Source organism: Pezoporus flaviventris, unplaced genomic scaffold (assembly GCF_033815535.1).
Source record: "Pezoporus flaviventris isolate CSIRO_AGI_PZ_B2104156 unplaced genomic scaffold, CSIRO_AGI_Pfla_v1 ptg000002l, whole genome shotgun sequence".
Taxonomy (NCBI): Eukaryota; Metazoa; Chordata; class Aves; order Psittaciformes; family Psittacidae; genus Pezoporus; species Pezoporus flaviventris.
Window position 1 is genome coordinate 58,358,495 of NW_026892550.1, and position 24,176 is coordinate 58,382,670.

The window sequence follows — 24,176 nt, forward strand, 5'->3', positions numbered from 1 at the left end:
AACGGTTGCTTCAGCTTTCCCCAAAAGCAGCTTTGTCACCACATCCTCTAAAACCAGGTGGATGGAGTAAGCCATGCTTCAGATTGTTGGACCTGTCTTTGTATCAGAGATGTATTATAATCTCTTTAGTGGTAAATCTTTGGCAGAGCATCTGCTTTGGTGTCTGGTGTTCCTTAAGATAGCCTGCAAAAACCTGTATGGATTTCTGTGTTTACGTGTTTGTTTTCATCAAGTTGATTGTAGCTTCAAGTTTTGGCAGGCTTTTTCAGTACACAGCAGAACATTATTGCATCCCTAATCAAGATGATTAGAGGCTTGGTTAAAATACATACAGTCTCTTTTGTTGGCTGGGTCATTTTGGAAGCGTGCCCTATGTGTGTGCATCTTGCATCTACCTATAGTATTAGAGGGTAGATTCTTAACACAGAAATGCAGGTGGAAAATCACTTTGAAGAGTAAGTTAGTGTGTTATTCCTAGCGTGACTTGTGTGTGAACAGAGAGTGCATTTAATATGCAAGATCTCCTCCCGCTCTGAGCTAGCGAAGCACGTGCAGATGAAGTGAAGACAGGGTGGTAGGTTTTGGTCTCATCTTGCCCCGCCTGTTCTATTCAAACTAAGTCTTCATTCATGCATATGCAGTTTTGTGATCCCCATTGCATTCAAGGGGCAAAAGCCCATGCGGTTGACATGGAAAAATAAATTTGTAACCAAATATTTCTATTAAAATATAGTATTAAATTGGAAGCAGCTGTAAATGGGAAACTTTTTCAGCAGCCTGAAGAGGTGACCTTCTCTGCTGATAATTGATAGCTGCAGTGGCAAAGCTCTCATTAGGAAACAAAGAAAACTGCCAGCACAGTGAAGGGCATGGAACTCAAATTGGCTTTTCTGATCCTGCTCGCTCGGGTTTTCTCAGCACTAATAATTTAGCCTGAAACCAGGCAAAGAGCAGTAGCTGGTATTCTTGAGCCACACACACACACACACGTTGCGAGTCCATTTCAATTAGGAGGAGATAGCAGGCAACATAGGAAATGCCTGCGTGCTCTAGCTCTTCTTGACCTACGCTGCTTGCATATCTACAGGCACCAGTTTCACCTGAGGTGAAAGGGACTGAGAAGCAGCACAGGGCTGATTGGTGTCAGAGGGGCAGCTCTACGTGGGCTGTGACGACAGAGGCATACAGATAAGCAGGCGGAAATTACTGAAATGAGAAGGAGCAGAAAGGTCTTTAGGCGAGGCAGGCTGTTTACAAATCAGGGAGCAAGCTTCAGCCCCCTACTTCCACATGCCAGAGCTGTGTGGTCCTTCAGCTCCATTTGGCACACCTTGGCAGAGTGGAATAAAAATGTGTGCTGTAATTTCTAATGGAATACCTTTGATAAAAAGCAGCAGCCTTAAAAGCTCTTCAGCCATTACCCCAAACCAGCGCTGCTTATTCCTTGTAGTATCTGTGGCAAAACCTTCTTTTCAAAAAGATGCCCACTTTCTGAGTTTCCCAGCTTTGGCGAGCGTTGACTGCATTGTGCAGAGAGGAGAAAGCTGGGCTTTTGCCACTATTCTGTCAATGCTTCTCGTGCTTTGCCCTTCCGCCTCCAGCTATCACACCGAGACCAAGGAGCAGGCTACTGGTGCCTCCTGCTGTGAGGCTGTAACTGAGTCTGCCACAAAAGACGGCAGTGCCGGGCAGGCTGATGCCGTCCCTGTCTTGAGTTACTGCCTGGTTGGGGCACTGCACTGCTTCTGGTTGATGGCTGGGTGTCTGGCCCACACATCATGGCCAGTGGACATCTCCTTTGTGTACCAGGTGGTTCCTCAAGCAATTTAGTTTGCTTTGGGGTGATTCTTATTATCCCGAGTTCCTTGTTCATCTCTCTCTAGTATGTCTAAGAGATCTCTGTAAGCCTCAGGGCATGTGCTTATGGAAGTGTGTGGGTTTTTTGGAATTGCCGGTGAAAAGAGGACTTGGAGGTATTTCGGAGAGTTTTGTCACACAGTTGCTGTGCAGCTTGAACAGAATGCCTGTGCATTTCTTAAATTGTTTTCTACATGAAAATCTCCTTCCCTTCTTTTGCGGGTGTGTGCACCTGTGCATTTGTGCAAGCCTGTTGTAGTGAAGGCAGGCTAGTTCCTCCCCGTGTTGCTCTAACCCGGCGGTGCATTCAAGGTTTTATCCTGAACTGCGCAAGTTAGTCATACTGCTTTTCAACTTTTCTAATCACAGTTGGTGTTCCCTTGAGTCCAGGAGCTGGCATTTAAGAGTCCGGTGGGTTATTCTTCCACTTACAGCCACCTTTACTTTGCCTGCTCCCAGTTTAGGGCTTTATACTGGCTTCTTATTCTGCTGAGTGCACGTGGGTGCACAGAAGGACACCAGTTAGGAAGCAGGGGGAATCCTGTCAGCTGGACAAGCACCACTGTTTAATGAACTCTCTTTCACTTTGGTTCTTTCTCATCTTTATTGGAATATATCTTCTACTAAAGACTTGAAAACAACAGGCTTTGTAGAATAAAGTGCCCTTCTGATGGGGCTTTTTAGTCTTTTCTTATTAAGGGACTCCCGTGGCCTTTGTAGAACTGTTGGTAAGCAAACGTTTGATGAGTGCCTCTGTTTATCTCAGTCAGCTGGTAAAGGAACAAAGAAACTCATGCTGCTTCCTTCTTTTTATTTGCTTGTAGCAAACCTTCCGCTGGGATGCCCAAGCCGTTAAGGAAATTTTGAAGGTAGGTGCTCTTAAATAATAGATCGACGTGTTTGTGTTTTGTATACATTGAAGTAGTGGTGGGGGGAGGAGGAGGAATATCACCGCGTGCATGGCACTGCTGCTGGACTGGGCTTCTCTGTCCCTGTAATTATGGTACATTTGCGCCAATCTGAGCCAGCTCTTAATGCAAAACTGCCTCTGCAACCTGTGTCAGAGATGGCTTTGTGGGCAGCGCACAGGCTGCCAGTACTCAGCTGGGTCTGAGTACATGGGACCCTTTCACCGAGCACAGAGTGCAAATAAGATAAGTGTTCCAGGAGAGGCAGTGAGGGTGGCAGGCCATATGAATTCCTTTATTTCTGGGAGGGAGTATTACACTCTTCAGGATTTAAACTTAATAGGGAGACAAGAAAAGTCTGTCTTGTGTGATTTCAACAGAGTGGTTCTGAATTTCTGAGCCCCAGCTTCCCCAAAGGCTTTGTCTAGATTGACCCCCATTAAGGTGTTTTAGCGTATGTTCAAGACAAAGATCGTTGTCTGTGCTAGGCTGTTCACGTGTTTGTTGCAGTGCAAGCCAAAGCTTTAGCCCAGTCCTCTGTGTCCAGCTGTGGTGCCAGAAGAGGCAGGTTGGAGGTTGATCCCTATCTCCTGGCTGCGGTCTGTGTGCTGTGCTCTTAGCCGGACCATGGCTTAGCCCAACTAGCTGGTCCCTGGGTGAGAGTTAGGGCAGGGCAACAGGGCAGAAAGGCTCCTAAAGACATAGCCCATCAGGCAGTCGCTCTCTTTGGTTTGAAACCACGTCTTGGAGCTCTGCAGCAAAGGCATCTTGGCCAGTCAGAGCAAAAGGCAGTGTTTCAGGTAGAATAGCATGAGGAATGGCTGGCAGTCAGAGCTCCCTAGCTGACCCCCTTGAGTTTTGAAAAGCCTTTCAGGGGGGTGTTGTTGCTGTAATAGGAACATAATAGGAAGTTCCTGAACTTTGAAAAAGTCCAGAGCTACTGGTAGACAGGTTTTATGTCCTTTTCCCTTTATTAACTGTGATAGCCTAATCCTGCAAACATAGGAAGTATTTAACTCTCTACAAGGTTCACTGAGGTTGCTGCTAATTGGGCAATGCAAGTATGCTTGGAGAAAAAGAGCAAGTGCTCATGACGGTCTGGCTCGCTGAGCTCAAAGAGGGCTTCTTGCTGTGGTATTGCCTCTTGGGTTTACGATGGGCTCAGCTTTTTATTGTACATGAATATAAATGTCTTTGAGGTACAACTTCAGTTGCCTGTATCAGCAAAAATACTGTAACCCACTTCTGTCATTTGCTTTCCAGGAAATGACCCAGTCATGGCCACCTCTTCTGACAGATATTCCTACTCCTCCTACTGCAGAGCCTTCCAAATTTCCATTACCAACAAAGGTAAACACCCTCTTTTTGCCAAGGCTTTTGATAAATTAGAAGAGAGCTTTCCAACTCTTGCACGTACTTTCATCTGATGAGCTTTCCAACTCTTGCACCTCCTTTCATAGGTAAAGGCTTTTAGGAGAAATTATCTTTAGAAGTCACAATGGATTTTGAATTGTGTGATGGTTACTTGCAATGCATCACTTCTGTCCGTGCTAAGCTACATCAGGCAAGCTTAGACTATTGGAGACTTCGGAGTTATTCTTTGTCACGTTGCTCAAAGTATCGATTAGAGTAACAAACACAAGGAAATCGGATCACTGATACGCTGCTATTGAGAGATGATGTATTTGATTCTCAACTTGCACCTTGTGCTTGCTTTCTAGGAGTCGCAGCCTGTTGGATGTGTAGCACAGAACCAGAGTAAGTAGAAATCCAAAGGAAAGCACACTGTTCTATGTGTATTGAGAGATGGTTTTGAGTGTCATACATTGAGAACATCAAATGTTTACCTTGATTAAGGGACGTGGTTTCCTGTGCTTTGTTAAACATTGATGAGTTTAGAAAATGCTGAAGAGACTGTATGCATTCCTTACCTAGAAATTAAGGCAGCAGTTCAGCAGAGAACAAACAGTATTTCATTAGGAAGCCCCATTTGGAGTGATAAATAATCTCAGTGGCAATCAGTTACGTCCTGGAAGAAAGTGACTTTCTAACCTGATGCTCAGAGACCATAGGGTAAAATACGCTACCGGTGAGGCAGATAAACCCCGCTGATTCTCTTTTGATTTCCAGGACAGTACGATGGACCTTCGGATACGTTGCCTCGTTCTCAGACAACAGTATCGTAAGTAACCAGACTCAGTTGCCATCTCTTGGTTGAGATTGTAGAGTCTTGCACTCAAGCTCTGTCAGGTCTGTAAAACTCAACCCTTTTCGTGCTGTTCTAACATTCTGCAGTGGAGCCTCCCCTGGCTGGTAGTGTGGGATAGTGTCTTCCTGAGTAGTTAGCTGCTGCTTTAATCCATTCTTTCTTTTGCTGCTCCTTCTTCCACCCCAGCTTGCTCCTCCTGAAGGACTTCTGGGACTTTTCTTTGCGCTGTTAAACATACTCGTTTCAACTGCTGCAGGCTCTGCCTTCCTCCACAGACAATCTTTTTCAGCTCTTCTCAGCTGCCTGTAAAAATCCCTTTTGAGCTTGAGTCAGTTTTCCAGGCAGCAGAGAGAGAAGAGACTTTTACTGTAGACAAGAATCTGAAAATACGCCTTTCTTAGCGCAGAGGTCCAGAATTGTAACTTCGGCATGGTACGTACCTCTGTCCTTCGCCAACATCCCCTCTCTGCTCAGCGTCCGTGCAGGCTCTTCAGAGCCAGTGTACCCACAGTCAGCAAAGACAGCTGAAGTGGGAGGAAGAGGGTGGCTTAGGCTAATGTTCAAAATGGAGTCAAGAAGGATTTCCCCAGGGACTTCCTCTGCACCTGTCCCTTGAACCGATGCATCCCTTCCTCTTTGTTTTTCTGTTTTCACTCGCACAACAGGGCTTGCTTTCTTTGCTGTTTAAATCACACGTGACTGAAAATCCAGCTGCCTGGAGTAGCTTGCCTTACCAAGTGTAGCTGGCTGAAAACAAACAGCGCTTGTGCTGCTTAATTTGAAGCAGCCCTGAAATCCCAGGGTGCTCGTGTGCCCAAATTAAGCATTCGGCTTTACAGAGCGTGCAAGGGTTTCCCAGACGGCTTTCATTCTTGAATACAGCCCGAAGTTAGCACCTGGCAATGCTGGAATGGAAGAGCCCTTCTTTTAAAAGGGGAAATGTCTCACTCATTTGTGGTGATGCATCTTTAGCCCAGCTGGCGGGGAAGGACCAGCCTTTGCTTTCAAGCGATGCTGATTTTAGTGCTCCTTCTCTCACTAACAGAGCTTTTCTATAGCTTTGGAGGGAGATTGATGGTGTGTATCTAAGCTGGAAAAGAACAGGTCCTGCAAATGAAAACCTGGCGTCTGTTAAGGCATGAGCTAATTAAGGCAGCCACAGGGCAATGGCACGGGCCAAATGCAAAGAGAGCGCGGTAGGCCTTTGGGTGTAACCAAAGTCTGTGTGCGCAGAGAACCTCTTGTGCATCAGGGTAAGGTACTCGGGGACTGTGGGGTTGGTGCCTTTTCAACAGGCATCATCTGTGTGGCAAGGGTTGGCTCTGTACTGGTAGACACAGGAGACCTTTGGGGTTTCTTCGCGCCATCCTGCTCAGTGGACAAGAGTGGATTTGTCACATCTGATTTGTGGAATTGTTTGTTGGGAGTCCGTGGTCAGCTTTGGCAGTAAATGTGGTCCTGTTTCAAGGAGAGTATCTCCGTGCATGGCAGCTGCTTTGGTGTGACTGTAAAATAGCGTGTCTCTTTTGTGGGAACTGTGCTTAAAGGAGGGAATCACTTTTTTGACTCAAGGTTTTCACTCCTCCGATGTCGCAGAATTAGGAAAGCAAAGGTCACCTCAGGGTCATCAGAGGTGACCTCCAGAGCTGTAAATGGTTTTTGCTTTGTTCATAATCGGACATGAAGGCGTGAAAGAACGTGAAGTTTTGTGTCGTTTTCCTTTTCCCCACAAGTATCAGGAACACAAACTCTGCCCCCACTTTTCAAGGTGGATGTGGTTTCCTGGGAATCTTTCTTACTTGTTTTCCTGCTCTAAAATGTCTTGTCCTAAGGGGTTGGAGGCTTACTTTTCTTATTTGGGCATGAGAGAAATTTCTCACAGAAAGCCCTTAGTTGGAAATGAGGTTGAAATAAACGCAGCTTTGACCTGATTGATCAAAATCCCTGTGTCAGTGGCCAAGCTTTCATCCCGTTTTGAAATGACACTTGTGTAATTCTCTGGGTTGAGGAGCTGGTCTCCAGCTAGTTTCAGGATTTGAATCACTGTACTTTCGAACAGCAGGAGTTTTGCCTGTCTGTTTTCCAGCTCCTTTTGAATATGCCTGTGTGATTTCCAGAGGAGAATAACACCTGGGGGAAGGCTGGGTCCCCGCCCACAGATCCTTCCCTTCCAGCCTCTCGAGGCCTTCAGTAATACATTGAAATAGCAAGCAGTAGTTACCACCTGCAGGCAGAGGACGAAATGATGCTTCTAGAAACATTTGCAGGCAGCCTGCTCTCTAGCAATAGTAAAAGAGAGTTTGCGACTCCCCACTTGTAAGCTGCTTGGAGTGTCTGAACTGCTTGATTTACAGTTATTGCTGAGATGTGCAGGAGCATCAAATTCATTGTGTAGAGAAGAAAGAGGAGGGAGGCTTGCCCTTGGCATTTACTTACGTATGTACGGTAGAACACTTGAGCAGCAAAAAGAGAACCCTTGTGACAGAAAAACATTTGCAGCCCCTGAGAGCAGAGAGCATGAGCGCACGCAGCTTCTGGTGCACAGATGATGCTTTCTGTCCCTTGGGGACTCAGTGCAGCCCAATAGCACGCCACTCTCTTAATGTACAAGGATCAGAGTTCTTCCACCCTGTGCTGCTGCGTTAGTGCGCTGGACAAACTTAAGCGAGGAGCATTCCCCTCACAGAGCTTCATCTTTGTTGTGTGTAGATGGCAGCCAATGATACTGACATCCTTTTCAAAATGTCCTGAGATTAGTTGAAAAGTACAATATAATGTTCCTAGATTGTGTGTTATCGTTTTATCATTCATTAAAGACAGGGTTTAGCAGATAGAGAATGCCAAACATTCCTAAAGAATGTGGGAGGTTGGTTTCTTTTGGCAAGCACACACAAACCAAGTCGTTTTCAGTGTCTGGTACTTGAAAGTACGTCTGCCTTGGCTGATACTTATCTTCTGGTTGTCTTTCAGAGTGCTGCTCCAGGAAGACCTGCAAGTCAGTGATAGCGAAGACAGCGATGACAACCAAGTCGGTTTTAGATGTTTTATACGCTGGGCGCGCAGACATGCCTTTAAATCATCAGGCCTTGTTGCGTTGTTCCGAATGCCTTAAGCTAACCTTTACTCTCATTCTCCTCCTTCTTTTTTGTGAACAAAACAGGTTGCTGACAATCCACTTGCTCCTCCAAGGTACAGCTTTGTTCTTGAACTAACAGCTAGACTAAATAAGAAGGGAAAAACAAACTACGTCTTAATATATGGGGTGCATGGGTAAGGGGTTCCTTGTTTCTCCTGTAGATACAGGATTTGGTTTCTAGCTGCCCGAAGCTGCTGTTGAAAATTGGCGTTAGTTGTATGGGGTTTTACAGAAAGCTCCAATGAGAAATGAATAATCCAGGCATGCTGGATTTTTCTTATCAACCAGAATTATATTTCCCCAAGTTCTCTTGCCCTCCACCAGAGTATCTGAAGATCACCCTGGAGCCAAGGGGGTTCTCAGTTGTAGTAGTGCTGGGTGAGGTGTGAGTCCAGTTTTAGTTTAGAAGGAAGCCCAAAACAGCCAAGCAGGCGAAGAACGGAAAAGCGTTGGGTAGACTCACGGAGGCTGTTTCAGCTCCTCCTGATAAGGCAGCTCCTTATAAGTAGTTCCTGCCATGTATTGTTAGTCAGAAGCAATATTTAGGGTAGACGTAACGGCCACCTGCCAGTATTACAAGAAGTTGAGAAGCACAGAATTTTCAAGATTTTCAAGAAACTTGCCTCCAATCCATACAAATGTGTTGATTCTGACGTATGGAACAAGTTTCAAAGAGAAAAAAAAATATTCACAAGCCCATTTCGAAACAAAGGACTGCATCCAAGTCATGGCTCTTCCTCAGTTCCATTCACTCCTGTTGCCAGTGCTGGAGGAAAACACTCCTGAAGAGAGGAGAGTCTTGCAAAAACTGCTGGTGCTGGACGTGGTTGTTAAAGAAGCAGTTCCAGCACCTTGCCCAAGTAACACAGATGAATTGAAAACTTTATGGGAAGAATATAGAAAAGAGAAATCATCCTGGCGTGGATGTTTCTGTGTCATTAGCCTTTACAGCACCCTTTTCTTTTGAGGGATGAGGCTTTCAAAAGAGCACTTGCCAGTTTTGGTTCCTTTTTAAAATTCAGTTGGCTAAATGCAGCTGCAGACTGCAGCAGTCCTGCTCAGAGATTTCTCTGACCTGGTTATAGAGTTGGAGGTTTTATTACTTCTAGAGGTTTTTTATTCCGGTGCTTTATCTTTTGAGCATGGCACTGTATTCCTTGGCCTTATCCTTTCTCGTCTCAGTACCAAAACAGGGGTTTCAGTTTTAGTTTTGAATCTTGTCATGTCAATATAACAAGAAACTTCACCTATGCTGCTTTCTAATTTTATCTCATGGTGGCCTTGCAGTGTCCAACAGTCCCAGGCCAAGACTGTAGCATCAGCACATTCCAGCAGCTCGGAGTCAAGGAGCACCAGTGGCTCAGGGAGCACCAGTGACTCAGGGAGCACCAGTGACTCAGACAGCTCTTCAGACTCAGAGACAAGTGGCAGTGAAGCCAAGGAACCTTTGAGAGCGTCAGCGCCTGAGGTGAATGCAGATAAAATGCAGAGGCTGCTTAATACAGCCTCTTGCCTCAGCCTCCCCGCTGTCTGAATGCAGCCAGGACAGGAGACCTGAAATCCTCTCATGGCTCAGGTGTCCCTGTGACGTCTATGCTGCATCATCAGACTTTTCCTGCCCTTTGCTCCCCTTCTAGAATTGATCAATTCTATAACCCTTGTTAACAGCATAATTAGAGTTTTACCTGCTTAACCTTGAAGTGTTTGTCTAGCACTCCTTGAGGAATTAGTGACTTCACTGGCAAAACATAAGGAAGAAGGCGCAGATGAGCAGCACAGCTCGTCTGGGGGTGTCTGGGACCCACCTCTGCTCACGGGGCTTTTCTGGGTGCTAAAGCTATGGACTGCTTCAGGATAAGACCACTTTCCTGATAGGTTAAGAGGAGCCCCTCTCTCAGTGCAGCTCCTGTGCACAAGTGACAGATTGAGCTTCTCCCAGATTGCAGCTGAAGTGATCAGACCTGCAGGAAGGGCTGGAATGTGCTTAGACTTGCTTCTGTTGGATTTGGCTCAGATAGTGCTGCACTGGCAATTCTGAGGCTTTTATTGGGAAAAGCAGACAGAATGTGGTGCCTTAAGGTTTCATTACTGAGAGCATGCATTTTCTAAAAGTCTGCTGCGGAAGTGCTCGTGTCCCATGGTTTCAGACAGTTCCTCCAGCTTGCAAAACGTTCTCAGGCCAGTGGGAAGGGAAGCGCATGCCTATATCCTATGGACCACAGCTGATGTAAGCAGTCTGCTGACAGTTTTGAGGTGCTCTCACAAACCCCAGAAACCCTATAATTTATTTCTTCCCCCTCCGCCAGCCCTAGCTTTCCTGTCTTTTACCTGAGAAGCACCTCAACGGGGAAAATTTTATGTGCAGAAAACAGACTTTGAAAAGGAGTATCTTTCTCATCTTTGATCTGCGTGCTTTACCATCCAGCAGTTCAGTTACAGACTTTGCCCTTTGCAACGTGGGCGTCTTTGGAAGGAAGCAGATGTTATGTGCTTCTCTTCTTTTACCAAATGCTGCCTGCTTTGTCCTGAGAACCCTCCATTGAAAGACCCTTCTTGCTCCAGTGAAGTTATTTGCCACTGTTTGCCAATGATCAGCTATTTGCCACTGATGGTTTATCCTTGTTTTATACAGCAAACTGTTCATCCATGATGCTCGAGGAGCAAGTTAGTGCACACGGCCTGTTTGTTTATAGTTAGTTCTTCCCATGCAAAAGCACAGACTTTGACCTACAGGCCATAGTTCCTTCTTCTTCTTAAACAGAAGTCTAGTGTTTGGAAAACCTAATGAAAACCCCTAAACCCATGGGGAAACAAACTGGGTTTTAAACCGGTTTTCTAGGTAGTTTCACTCAAAGAAAGTTGAGGACATGTCTTGTTTATCGACGTGTTCTACAGCGAGTTGAATGTGGATAGAGAAGAAAATCACAGCGGAAGGGACCCAGGAGTCTCGGTAAACCTTTCATGTAGTAGAGGCTGTCTTTTTGGAGAAGAACTGTGGTTCCTCTTGGAAGCAGAGTTGTGACTGAGGAGAACTGATGTGGGCAAGAGCATAGCTGTGCTCTGGTGACCAGACAATGAGCTACACATTTGAGTGATGCTGACACACACATGGTAGTTTCAGCATGGGTCCCAGAGAATTGTGTCTGATTTGCAGCTTCTGTTGTCTGGTTTTAGTTAGTTTTCTTTACTGTAATATGTCAGACTGCTATTAGATTAGGCAGGGCTTGTAGCAATCCCATTCCGTTATCTGACTGACTCCAGAGGCCTTCAGACCTCGGCCATTGCTTATGCCTTGCTTGATGCGGAGGGAGGGAAGCGTGTGTTGGGCTGTGTAGGCAGAGGAGTGGGAAGAGGCCGGACTTGATGTGCTATACAATTCTGGTAAATGGTTTTCTCATGGTTAAACCACAGGAGCCTGACAGCCGACCTGTCAGACTGCAGAGAGGTGTGACAGCTGGCACAGGTTCTTGTCGCTTTGAAAGCAGTGCTGCGTGCAGGAAGTTTTGCGCAAGCGTTGCGAGGACAGCACCTAATCTGTTTTTACAGTTGACGCTCTTTATAGATGTTGTCTCAGTTTGCAGCAGGGTTGGTTAGTGGCAAACAAAGATGAAGCTTTCATGTAGACTGGTGTCTTAGTGAGTGACAGGCAGGGCTAGCAGTGATCCAGGAGTGCTGTGCAAGACGTTTGACTGATCCTGTGGAGAAATGGGGTCCGTGTTTCTGAAGCAGATGTCGATGTGCACATGCTAGAACATCCCCACGGTCTCATGGTCTCTCAAGCTCTTTCAAACAGTTGAAAGAGGAAATTTTCCTGGGTTCTAGTAAGCTGTGCTAGAAGGAAAATAGCTCATGAAGACCTCAGTCTTTCATCTCTCCTTTCTCTTTTTGCCTGCAGCCTGACCCACCAACTTCCAGTAAGTGGCAGCCTGGCAACTGCCTAACCAAGGTAAGCCCACCCTTCTCCCTGCAACCCATTTAAAAGCAGCACAGTATCTGAAATGCCTGCTAGAGTGTGCAGTCATTTGTGCTACCCGTTTAATGTCTGTTGTGGGAGAGCACCTTGTCTGCAGTTTGGGGGGGTGCCCCGAAGAACTAACCCAGCCATCCCAGTTTGTGCTTTTCAGTTTTGTCCATGGGTGCCCCTTCTGCTGCCATGAGCCAAGTAACCTCAGTCTGAGTAGCATAGCCTTTTCCTGTGTGGAGTAGTCTGAAACAGTTGTGATTGCTTGCTTACACAAAGAGAAAGGAATTCTGCAGGCTTGAACTGTGTTATTCCTTAGGGGCGATGGTAGAAGCTTCGTGCCTTTTGCTTTTCCATAAATGCAGGCTTTTAACTGAAGCAGGTTCACTGACAGTAACAACCATCCCTAAACCCTGCTTTGGATCTCAGTGCTTGGATAAATACATAGAAGGTTTCTTTGGCTTTCCCTGGAGCTGTCGTGGTTCTAGCAGTGAACAGACATACGTGAAAAGACACGTATGTCCAGTAAGGGGCTTTCCAGACACATCCTTGCAGAGTCCTTCTGCTGTAATAGTTGCTTTCCTTTGAATTAAAGGCAGCCCTTTATTTAGCAAAGATAGTAATTGCTCACAAGTGGTTTTTGGAAAGCTATCTATCTCCCAAAGGGGACTGTGAATAAGCTTCCAGGCAGGCACAGAGAAAGTTGGCTGCAAGCCTTATGGTGGATGGGTATTCGCTATGGATATTTCTGTGCCTGTATACCTTTTTGGTGGTCCGCACCAAGCGGGTAGCTTAGCATGTGTAGGTGAATAAGCCTGGTTCCCATGTGGGTTTAGTTTAGTCTTGGCATTTTCTGAACTTCCCATAGTTGTAGGGGAGAATTCAGGAGGGTGGGGAAATCGTGAAGAAATTTGAGAGACCCCAGCAGTCCCCCTTGTGCAGAGCAGTGGGGGAAAGGTGAAGAGGCAGTAAATCTGTCACTTCTCCTGCTGCCTCAGAAGACCCAAGGCAGGAGCTGTTTGATCTTAGACATGTCCTGCCTGGCAGTCTTGAGCGTCTGACTTCAGGACCCCCCCCCTCAGAGCCTCACTGTCTGTATTATGTAAGCATGCATCTGTCCTTGGAGGCTTATCACATGACTACATCAGGAGGAATCTGAATACATTTCTGTATAATTCATACCAAGTAGAAGAAAAAAAGCCCAGCCAGAACAGATGCAATGCTTATTTTGAGCAATGGAAGTGCCTTAATTTTGATTACTATTAGCCGCAAGAGGTTGAGCAGTTCCGTCTCTGCCACTACAAAATATCCAAGCAGAAGGAGATAAAATGTCATCTTAGGATACTGCTCAGTGAACCTGAAATCTGTATCTGCTGTGGTCTGGGTTTCCACTTTGTTGGTTCCACTATCTTTTCAATACTTCTAACAAGAATTGATCAAACTTAGCTGCATTGGTTTATACTTTACGTGAACTTTAAAAACCTGAGTGATTTGGTTTTCTTTCTTCCTGTTAGAGGAAAGCGGTGGACGAAGAGACGAATAGGAAGAAACTGAAATCAGAGAAAGAAAAAAAATCACTGAACTCTTCACCTAAGAAAGACTCCAAGAAACTGAAGTGAGTATACGGTGGTGGAATGGCAGAAAGATGCACGAAAGTGAGTGTGTCTTAAACAAGGAACTGTATCTTCTGTCCTCACACATTTGCTTATAACGTAATGTGCCTCCTGAGGCTTCATCTGCTGAAGATTTGTCTTTAACTCCTGGAACCCACCAGGTGGCTGTGGGAATGGAATTTATTCACCTTATTATTTGTTGCAGGTGTGAAGTGATACTTGGGTGTCACCTGTTTCCGATCCCTTCTTAATGCTGAGGATTATGGTTCTAACCATTCAAGAATAAGCTGATGTTGCAGTGGCCGATCGTCCTCCCATTCATGCTGTTCGCTGCTGCACAAGCGTTGAATGTTGTGGCATTTGTCCAGATTTCTAACCGTCGAGATGGACATGATTTTAAATGCTTCCCATCCTGCAGCTTCCGTTACCGTATGCTCTGATCCGTGTATTGCGCGTAGCTCGGGATATCTCTTTACGCTGCAGGAAATGTAATTGCCAGTTGTGCCCATATTGCTTGTCTTTTTAAGCTGGTAGGCAACCATTTGCGCTGCTGCCTTTTGGACCAGATGCAGGAAACATATTTGTGCCAACCAGATTTGTTGGTTGAGTTCCATACAGTGCGGTAGACTGCCTGCCTGCTGGGATGCAGGAGTCATTCCCCTTCTCCAAACCTCCGTGGAGGCAATCTGTCAGCAGGTGATTGCTCTAGATGATCTGGGGGGTGTTAGCTGTTCTATGGGGAGTGGCATCTGCTTGTTCTGCATGGTAGTTGAGGTGTTTCAGGGGATGGCAAGAGAACTTGCTGTCTAGCTGAAGATGCCCCTGCTCATTGCAGAGGAGTTGAACTAGACAAGTGTTAAAGGTCCCTTCCAAACCAAACTACGATTCTATTCTGTGATGTTTGAACTCTCAGAGAGTTCATTATTTCTGCTTTCATGAGAAACAGAAGTAGCCTTAAAATGCTTTCTAGGCAGGTGGCGAGCATTTCCCTTCTCCACTAAAATCATCTTGTTGGTTTTGTCTTTTTGTATCTGTGACTTAATGGGCAGACAAGCGTGTGTTTTGAATCATGACTCTGTCTGGAATTTCAGGGGGCCTTTATGGCCGGGAATTTCTCCTTTATTCCAGCATAGCGTTTGCAGTGCTTCTAATGGATGTACTGAGATTTTGCCTATATAATTTGCTTAATTTGTGCTGCCAGCATTTTGGCTAGATCTTTGCTAGAGCAAATGCTTCCAGGCGCATGTCTTCAAATGGGAGGCTTGCGCATCAGTCATGGGCTACTGCATTAAATTCTTGCTTGTGGCTTGAATTTGAGGCATTGCCTTGGATTGGTATAGTGTTGAGGTTTGTGGCCTGAAAATACGAGTAATCTGCTTTTCTGCCGAGAAAATAGAGACGTACTCTTAAAGCGCTGAAACGCTGGGCTAACGTTTAGTTGGGTGGTATTTCAGTTGGTGTAATAACGGAGGGGCTTTGACACTGGGGTTCATTCCTCCCTTTTTCTCAGTGAAGGCAAACCCCATGTTCCGGCTTTGGGAGTGAAAGGAGAATATGTATTTTGGAGGAGAGAGGGCACTGGATCAGGTCAGAGGGTGCTGCTGTGCTATAATCCTCTCTGGAGCTGTAACAAGGCAGTGAAGTTAGGGAGCACGAGTGCAGTGAGTAGGGACTGTGCCATGGGAAAAGTGGGTTGTGGAGCAGGGGAGAGGACTGTCTCATGCACAGCAGAATGAAGCCAGATGCGCAACGTTACACTTCAGTCTTTTCTCTGGGTTTAGCTTAATTTCCTCCTTGTGATGTTGCAGTCCCTGAGGTGGAATGCACTGCTGAGTATTTTTGTGTAAACTTTGAGAAGCTGAATCAAAGTGATGGAAAGGAGCAGTTGTGAAACAAGGTTTAGAGTTATTTGGTGTTGCTTCGAGCTGCCGGAGTTCCCTTGTATTGCTAACTTCAGATGATCAGAAATCTGCTATGCCACCATATTCTTAAATGTGATAGTCCCTGCCATTCAAAAAGTGCAACATTTTAAATCTCTGACTTGAACCCTCTCAGTCTTGTGAGTGTTGTCTAGTTGAGCAGGCAAGTCTTAAAGGAACAGTTCGGTTTAATTCTGTCCAAGTGTGTACAGGATCAAGTGTCAGGGTGAGTATCTGTAACCATAGAAGACACCTCCTACTGTAATGGGGCAAGAGAGGCAGTGTTGCAGTTTATTTGCCCTGTTGGCTGATTTCTCCTAGAGAACTGACTGTCTCTGTCTTTAAGTAAAAAGCGGCTGTGTTGGAGGGATGCCTTTTTTGCAATATCCTGCTATCCTGGTTATAAATTTGTATTCCAAGGACAAGTCCTGGGGCTTAATTCTACTTGAAACGCAACTCGCTTGTCTGTTGTTAGCAGCTGAAGATGTGGTATCTAATGCACACTGAAATTTCATTTTGCCTTTGTTGGATTCTTAATGTCATCTTCACTTCCAGAGAGATTTCAGCATCATCGGTACATAATGCAACGAATTTTGTAAAAATTCACCACATTATTGATGCACCGTATTCATCCCAATTGCTGAATGCTCTTCCCGTCTCCAGAGCATCAAACTCCAAGGCTTCATATGAATACTGGAAGAAAGATTTTCAACCTCCACCACTGCCACCACTGTGTCCTATACCTCCTGCACCAAAGTCAACAAAGGTGGCCCAGAAGAGACGCAGAAGCCAGAACGACGAGCTGTCTGCCATCGACAACACAACCAAGACCGAGAGCAATAACAAGGATCCTTTGATCTGCAAGCACCGCAAAGTGCAGAGTAATGAAGCTGAACTATCAAAGGATATCAAGGTAGGTATCTGTTATAACTAACAGGAAGTTCCCTGCAGCCCGTGGGTGCTGCGTGATTCTCTTTAGAAACATGCTCTGAGGATATAGAAAAGGAAAGAAGATAAACCAGCCACCAGAGAAAGCTCTCTGAGGCATTTTGCCCCTTTCACGGCTATCTGTAACCGTACGTCACTAGCCCAGAAGCCTACACTGTAACTTCTCTGCTGACTTGCCATCGTTTGTTTTCATCTCATTTAGTGGAGCTTAGTGAGAAGAGGTGCCCGTGTAAAAACCAAAGGCATCGTGTTGATGGCAGTAACTGTTTCTGACTGTAGGCAACTGCAAGTACAATACTGGTGTAAAATAAGGGTGTTTACAAAAGGGAAAAGTGGGCTGCTTAAAAATAAGAAACATACAACCCGCGTGTAAGGTTTTCATAGTATCATAGAATGGTTTGGGATGGGATGGAGCATTTACCACTTCTTTGGGCAACCTGTTTCAGTGCCTCACCATCCTCACAGTTTGCTTATGAAATTGTTAGTGATCCTTGCAGCTGGATCTTTGCATTTTTGGGTTGTAAAATTCAGTTGTCTTCCTATTTACTAGTGACTGGGTGGGTGTGCTCTAGTATGTTGTGTGAGTCAAGCCCGACTGTGCTCGCTCTCTCAGCTGGCTTCTAACTGCTTGCTTTTTCCTTATAATGTAGTTGGTAATGGAGAATCAACGATTTTGTGGTTAAGCTGGAAATAAGTGTGAATGGATATTACCTCTTGCTGCCTTGGTTAGTGAAAGGTTTCCTGAAAAATGTGCTGCTTGCAGCCTTACTGCTATCTTAGCCATTGTGCAAGGAAAGCTGCTACTTAATTTCCCCATGCTTGGGAAAAGTATTAATGATGTGAATGGTATTAAGCCTTTCTACTAGCAGTCAGGTAAGAAGCCAGGTTTTCATTTCCATTATTGGAGGAGGTGCTGGGGAAGTAGGTTAGAAGACAGGTAGAGCCTGGGAGATAGACTATGCCTGGGACAAAAAAATATTTCCTATTGAAATTCAGGAAAGGCAAGCTTTGGAATCGTTTTCGACATCTCTCTAAGCAGATTTATCTGTATTCTGTGATTTGTCAGGGATCTGCCGGACACGTCACAAAACTTTTCCCAGTGCCTTCTTTGCCAAATGGTACCTCCCAGCCAAAGAGACCTCAACTCAAGTTTGAAAGGTAAGGTTTTGTCTTACACCCGTCATCTGTACTTTGTAAAGGAACCAGGCCAGCCTGGCCCTGCAGCTACCCTGGCTTCTGCCTTAATAGGCATTTCTCTGGGGAGGAAAGAGAGAAGGAGAGGTGTCGGCGATTTGCCCTGTACTGTCTTCTCATGTCTGGGACTTACCCCACCTACCCCAAAGCAAAGGTCTAATTACAGCATTTCTTGGACTAGAAGCACTACTCTAGAAATTAGTTACTTTTTCACTCTGAGAGGAGGTACCTCTTGTGCCTGCCTACAAATGATAGGTTTTGATTTGCCTCCTTCTTGGCAAGTGGTAAACTACTCTGTGACAAGGTGCTGGGCAGGCAGGTAACTTTTTCTGAGAGGGCATGACTCTTTACTTGCTCGTTTTGTTAGTGCACGACTGGTTGTGTGCCATTTGCACGGTGAACAGTTTATCCCACTGCCTTTTCCCTGTTTTCTGTTTTTCCTCTCTGTGTCCCAAATTCAGACATCTGAAGTATCCAGCAGAATACTACGCAGAAGAGGCCAGGAGGCTGAAACACAAAGCTGATGCAATGGTAAGTTTTGGCTCTGTGCTAGAAATGTAAAGCAGCTCATGCATTGGGAGCCAGTATTTGTGTTCATGTGCATAAGGATTCACCAGTTAAAATGACTTCCCATACTCCAAACTTGGAGTCTGTTCAAGTCATATGTGGGGATGCTGTCTTTGTTTCCCAAAATGTTCAGACATTTCCCTTTGTTATAAACACATCTAGAGAACATGCCTCAAGAACAGGATTTAGAGCAGATGTTGTCTGAGGTTAGCAGGCCACTTTGCTTTGCAGAGCTATGACAAAGCCCTTGTCAGAACAGTTATAGGACAGTTTACCCTGCAATGTCACGATCCTGACAGTAATTGTGTTGCTGGTGGACAAGACTTGGAAGTTCCCTTTGCAGATGTAAGCAGCTCTCTTCTTTATGTGCAGTTTAGCAGTGTACATGAAGTAGTGTAGTTTTTGCTAGTTAGGCCTCAGTCAGATAAGTTACATATGCTACTTGCCATTTACCTGTGAAAATGAAGTGAGGGAACCTGCCTTTCATGAGGCAGGCCTCCAAGACCAGACAGTAATATCCAAAAACTGTACAGATAATAAATACTTGGGGAAACCATTGGTCAAGAGGAAGAGCTACAAACAGCCAGAGCACACCCAGACCACATTAACTGTCACCTGGAGGCCTGGCCCGCATCTTTTTCTTCCTTCAACTCCTGACTTACTAGGGAGAAAAAGGGAATGTGGGTACACTTGAGACATTTGGGTACACTAAGCCATTTTTGTCGTAGTCTAAAAATGAGAATATTCTTCCCAATAGACTGACAAGATTGCGAAGGCCTTTCAGTACCTAGAATCTGCCCTTTTCTTCATCGAGTACGGAATTGCCTTGGAAGCGAATGCACAGAATTTCGCCTACAAAATATTCCAGGACACCACAGATTTCATCAAGTAAGCAGTTTTCAAAGCAGCATGTTTGGAGGGGAAGGGTTAGTTGCATTGCTTGTTTGCACCTGTGGCAGCTGTGGGTTCCCACCATGGAGCAGAGTTCAGGTTGCTGTACAAGCACGAGACAGGCCATGCAAAGGCACCAGAGACAAATCCTTTGAAATGGTTCAGCATTGCTTATCGGAAGACGTAGGCGCCATGTCCTCTTGAGCATTTGAGCCTTGCAGCTGAGGTACACCAGAGAACACCGGTTCTGACAAGAAAGGGCATGAAGGGATTTTTCCTTTATCCAGACCTGAAGTTGCTTTTGCATGCGAGCTCAGTAGCATTTCAGTTTTAAAAAGCAAAGCAGCAATACAGCATGTGGAAGAGCAGTCAGTGCCCCAGAGGTCTTGCAACTTGATTGAAGGCAGACTTTACTGGTTTCTGCCATGTGTTTTTCTACCAGTATGCTTTATTGGGGCTTCTTTTAGCAACCTTCCCCATTTAGTTTCAGAGCCATAGTAGATATATGCAGGTAGTATGACATACACGGGCCGTGTGACATGTACAGGCAGCACAACCTGAGGAACCATGTATTGGATAGGAGGGAGACAGGTATCAGTTTATTCCTATTGAAATGAGGGGATGTATGAGTGTGTTTGAGAGTTGATTTGATGCCTTGCCTCACAGCTGAAACAGCTGTCAGGTTTTTCTGTCATAGCCTGCAAACTTTTAAAAGGAATTATTTGCTTTCTCCTCTTGAAGGACTGTATTTCCCAGCTGCTGCTGTTGCTTTGCTTTGCTTTCAGAAAGCAGAGTTGCTTGGCTGTGTTTTACCAAGCGACGCATTTCCTCTGAGATGTCTGCCCCAGGCCATTAGGTGGCCCATGGGGAACATCTACTTGAAGGGGTGCTGCCTGTTAATCGTGTAAGAGGAGAGTGAGTCACATAAGAGGCCGTTATCTGTTCCTGTGGCATGGAAAACAAGGCGTTTTGAGACAGTCCTCTGCTCAAGGTCATAAAAGCACTTGGTGCCAGGACTAAGACCTCAGGGCATGTTCCCTGACTTTTGGACCAGCCTTTGAGATAATGGCATGCACTGTTTTCTCCTATAAAGAGCGGGCCAGCAGATCACTGACGGCTGACAAGGTTCTCCTTCTTTTGTTTCCTTAGATTCATCATGACGCTAAAATACTGTATGAGCCCCTCAGCACCTTCACAGGAAGAAATCTTTACCGTGTTATGGTGCGTAACTCTTTTTCTGTGCCTTCGTACTTTTTAGACTTGATCGAGTGAACGACTCATTACTTTCAGGGGAAAAGGAATGAGTGAAATGGGAATCAGGGTTCTGCAAGGAAGAAATCCTCACACTTGAAAATCCAGACTGAACTGGAACACCTCTAGTGTGAGCCAGGACAACACAAGGGACCACACGTGGAAGGCACAGGCTCTAAAATCTGATATTCTGGTAACTCGAGAGCACCTAAGGGCTTTCACCTAAGGTGAAAGAATGCAATTTGGCTGCTCATGTTGGAGCCACCTAACTGAAGCTGTAGCTTGAACGTAGCTGAGGCACGTGGCTGCAGGGGGGCTTACTCAGCCTGTGGCACTGTTTATATGAAAGACCAGACCCCGCCCTCGTTTGGTTTCTTTCCCCTTGTGATTATTTCACAGTGACTTTTTTAAAGATAGGCAGAAGGAGGAGAAATCCCGAGCTTTCTGGACTTTGCAGTAGAGCTGAGGCATGCCTGCCTGCGTCCCGCAAGGCTGCTGACTGCTGAGCAGGCAGCAGCAAGCGTGAATATTGACCAAGCTTGGGTGTGTTTCTGTTGACAGCATGCGCTGCCTGTCCCTTCTGAACATGGCCCTGTTCCGTGGCAAAAAAGAGACTGCAGCAAAGTATTCCAGCATTCTGAACGACCACTTCAAGGTAGGGCACGCGTAACTGAGCTGCCAGATGCATGGCTGCGCTAGTTACTGATGGCAGCTGAGCAGCCCAAATCTAACAAGAGTTCTTTTCTTGCTGCAGAGATTTCCCACAAAAGCACCTTCTCCGTCTGTTGCAAGGTAAGATTTGAAAATACATGGGTTGTAATGTGCCCATAAGGGTGTGAGTGAAAACAGCAGCTGGAGTATTTGAGTTGCAAGCTGCATGTGAGAGTGCCTTTCCATTGGCTCTTTCTTGCCACCTGAAATCTATTGTTAGGGGCCATGAGTATGTTTCTGCTCTCTCTTTCCCACCTCTTCTTGTTGGGAAGGGGTTTTCTTTGTTACGAGGTCCAGAGTTACCGTGTATCAGGCGGAGCAGGTCTTTACCAAAGAAGTGGTCAGAGGAGCAAAGAAGGTATCATCACTAGGCTGTTTCAAAGCCCTTGTTGTCATCTTTGTTCTGTTAGAGATCCTTTGATACTTAGTGAGATACCCTTCCTGTCTTCCTGGCCACTGTCCGGTAGGGTCGTGCCTTCACCCTGTGGCAGCATAACTTTGAGGTGATACCTGAATATTTGTCACTTTAGCTCAGTCACCAATTAAGAAACTCATTTTCTAATTTGTGAGTTCTAGAGCATGTTGTCCTTTCTAGGTATCTGCAGCAGTGTTGCTGTGTATGTGGCAGCGAAAGTTAAATGTTCATGATGGTGTTTCTTTCTCCTGCAGGAGCACAGGCATGCCTTCTCCATCGTTTCCAATGCCGTCTCCTACCACTTCTCAGCGGGGAGCTGGCAACTGCAGTCGCAACAGTATGTGCTCTTCAACCACCGTCTCCTCCGATATCCCAGACATCACCTATTCCTACGTCAACATCACTTCCTATGTTCTCTCTGCGCTTAATAATTGGGAGCGAGCTGATGCACTGATCCTGAAGAATCAGGGTAAGCTTTTGCCCTCTGGCTTTTCTGTCTTTTGTGTTGTGTTTGTACGTATGTGCATGCCTAAATTCTAACAGTGTAGCAAGCACCATACCTAAAGATCAAAGCATTACATACAGACAGCTATGGCATGTTGGCAGAGATGCCAGATGATGATATATTGATGAGTGTTGCCATTTAAAGGTTGGCTCGGCATCCTCAAATGTCTAAGAGCTAAGGGGTGAGCGTATCAAGTGCAGGGAACCAGCCAACTCGCATTTCCTGGTAACACAAGAGGCATAAGGAGTTTTTTGCTCTTTACTTTTCCCTTTGGGATGCTTAGGTTTGCTGAGTGGGTTCACTTTTACTAGAAACATTTTGGCCTGCAGCCCTGTGCTTTTGTTGGTCAATCTTCCAGGTAGTTTTGTCTTGAGAGCAGTGGGGCTGGCATCACCCTGTAACAGAGAGGCTGAGCTGCCCTTGAACTGGAGTTCTTCTGGGGCACATGATCAGTATTTGCCGGTAGCATCTCCTGACATTGCTGCTACTTTTTGTGTTTTACAGTTTTATTGTTAAAAAGATTGTACTGTCCTGTGGTGCCGCGACAGGTACAAGCAGCGGTGAATGCTCAAAAGCCCTAGATTGGGTGCCTTCAGTGTGTAACCTGCTATTCCACGTGGCATTTGCAGCCATTGCAGTCATTTTCCATAAACCACAGCTTTCTGAGCTGCTGTGGGTGAAGGGGTGTAGTGTCACAATCTGTTGGCAAACTCAGAAAAACCCAAAAAGACCAATGTGCCTGGCTCAGTTGCTGGAAGGTTGTAAAAATTCGCTAACGAGGCAGTGGCTGGAATTCAGAGAATACTCCCGAAATGTTCCTTACACAGCTGAGCAGAAATTTTCAGCCTCCAATCTTTGTGTGTAAAAAACAAGAGCCGAAAGATACTCTGCAACATGATTGAGACTGGAGGGACTAAGGGACTGGGAAAAGCCCATGTCACTGGAAGGCAGGTCCTACAGGAACGTCTCAGAAAGGTGACCGGAAAGGAACAGGTGGGCTGATTTCCCATAACTTGCTGTCACCTGCAGAGAAGATTGCCAGTACAGAGCAGGGTGTGCGGCCTGACGGCACCTCCCAGCAGCCTCAGATAGGCTACAAGAGCCGTCTCCTACCTGTGCAGGAGAAGGAGCATGGTGCCTGAAGTTGGTGGGAGGATAGGAGCACTACCTTAACCCTGCCTCAAGTGCCCAGCTAAAAGCAACTCAAATTAGAGCTGTATAGCCTGTCAAGCCTTAGAAATGTTTAAACCTGTTCAGTTGAGAAATCGTGATGGCTCCAGGGTTTGAGGATGGATGAAAGGAAAGGGCTGTTCTGACAGCTGTGTGTGCTTCTGGGCATCCTTCAGAAAGACGGTCAAATCTGGCCGGTTCAACATCTGGAGGAGCATGTGGCAGGGACTGGGGTGTGAACACCCAGACTTCTGCCCTCTGCCGTGGAGTCTCAATGTCCTTTTACAGGCACTGGGGGAGGTGGTTCAGTGTGTATGCACACGCGAGTGCCTTTTCCTCTCGTATGCCCTGCCGTGCGTGCTTGTTAACACTTCCCAGCCTTCTAATACCGCTGAACTGTCTGTATTAACCATGTGTTTAACGGGACTTCCCAAGTGACAGTGTGCTGCTGTTGTTCCTCCGTGCCTCTTGTGTGAAACCAACCAAATGTTTTCTCTCTTTTTTTTTCCAGAGTTTTTTGGGGAACTCGGCGCAGCATCGGAGGAGCTGTCACTGACCAGCAGCTTGATCAGACTAGTCCGCTATGTTAGACAGGGTTTACACTGGCTGAGACTGGAAAACAACATGCCTTAACTGGTGCTCAAGTTACTTAAGTTGGTTGTTCTTCTTCTTCTTAAGTAGCTGGAACAACTTCTTCTTCTTAGGTACCTCGACCAACTTCTTGGGTACCTCGACCAACTTCTTAGGTACCTAGGTACCTGCAACAATTTCTTAGGTACCTGCAACCACTTCTTAGGTGCATGCAACAACTTCTTTGGTACCTGCAACAACTTCTTTGGTACCTGCAACAACTTCTTAGGTACCTGAAACCTCTTCTTAGGTGCCTGCAACCACTTCTTAGGTGCCTGCAACCACTTCTTA

At 45.9% G+C, this 24,176-nt stretch overlaps 1 protein-coding gene across 1 annotated transcript in view; it reads left to right on the top strand.

The window, feature by feature from the left end:
* LOC133274645 (AF4/FMR2 family member 1-like) overlaps nt 1-23,915 on the top strand; it is a 37,432-nt gene extending 13,517 nt beyond the window's left edge. Inside the window, exons 4-24 of the mRNA XM_061464154.1 lie at nt 2,682-2,726; nt 4,029-4,115; nt 4,487-4,523; nt 4,896-4,947; nt 7,945-8,002; nt 8,135-8,244; nt 9,398-9,578; nt 12,006-12,076; nt 12,560-12,587; nt 13,586-13,686; nt 16,267-16,516; nt 17,618-17,709; nt 18,061-18,064; nt 18,217-18,276; nt 19,070-19,200; nt 20,353-20,424; nt 21,016-21,118; nt 21,209-21,246; nt 21,835-22,049; nt 23,115-23,219; nt 23,767-23,915. Coding sequence (XP_061320138.1) covers nt 2,682-2,726; nt 4,029-4,115; nt 4,487-4,523; nt 4,896-4,947; nt 7,945-8,002; nt 8,135-8,244; nt 9,398-9,578; nt 12,006-12,076; nt 12,560-12,587; nt 13,586-13,686; nt 16,267-16,516; nt 17,618-17,709; nt 18,061-18,064; nt 18,217-18,276; nt 19,070-19,200; nt 20,353-20,424; nt 21,016-21,118; nt 21,209-21,246; nt 21,835-22,049; nt 23,115-23,219; nt 23,767-23,888 — 1,962 coding nt within the window. The 3' untranslated portion in view covers nt 23,889-23,915. The remainder of the gene's footprint in view (nt 1-2,681; nt 2,727-4,028; nt 4,116-4,486; nt 4,524-4,895; nt 4,948-7,944; nt 8,003-8,134; nt 8,245-9,397; nt 9,579-12,005; nt 12,077-12,559; nt 12,588-13,585; nt 13,687-16,266; nt 16,517-17,617; nt 17,710-18,060; nt 18,065-18,216; nt 18,277-19,069; nt 19,201-20,352; nt 20,425-21,015; nt 21,119-21,208; nt 21,247-21,834; nt 22,050-23,114; nt 23,220-23,766) is intronic.
* The last annotated feature ends 261 nt before the right edge of the window (nt 23,916-24,176 follow it).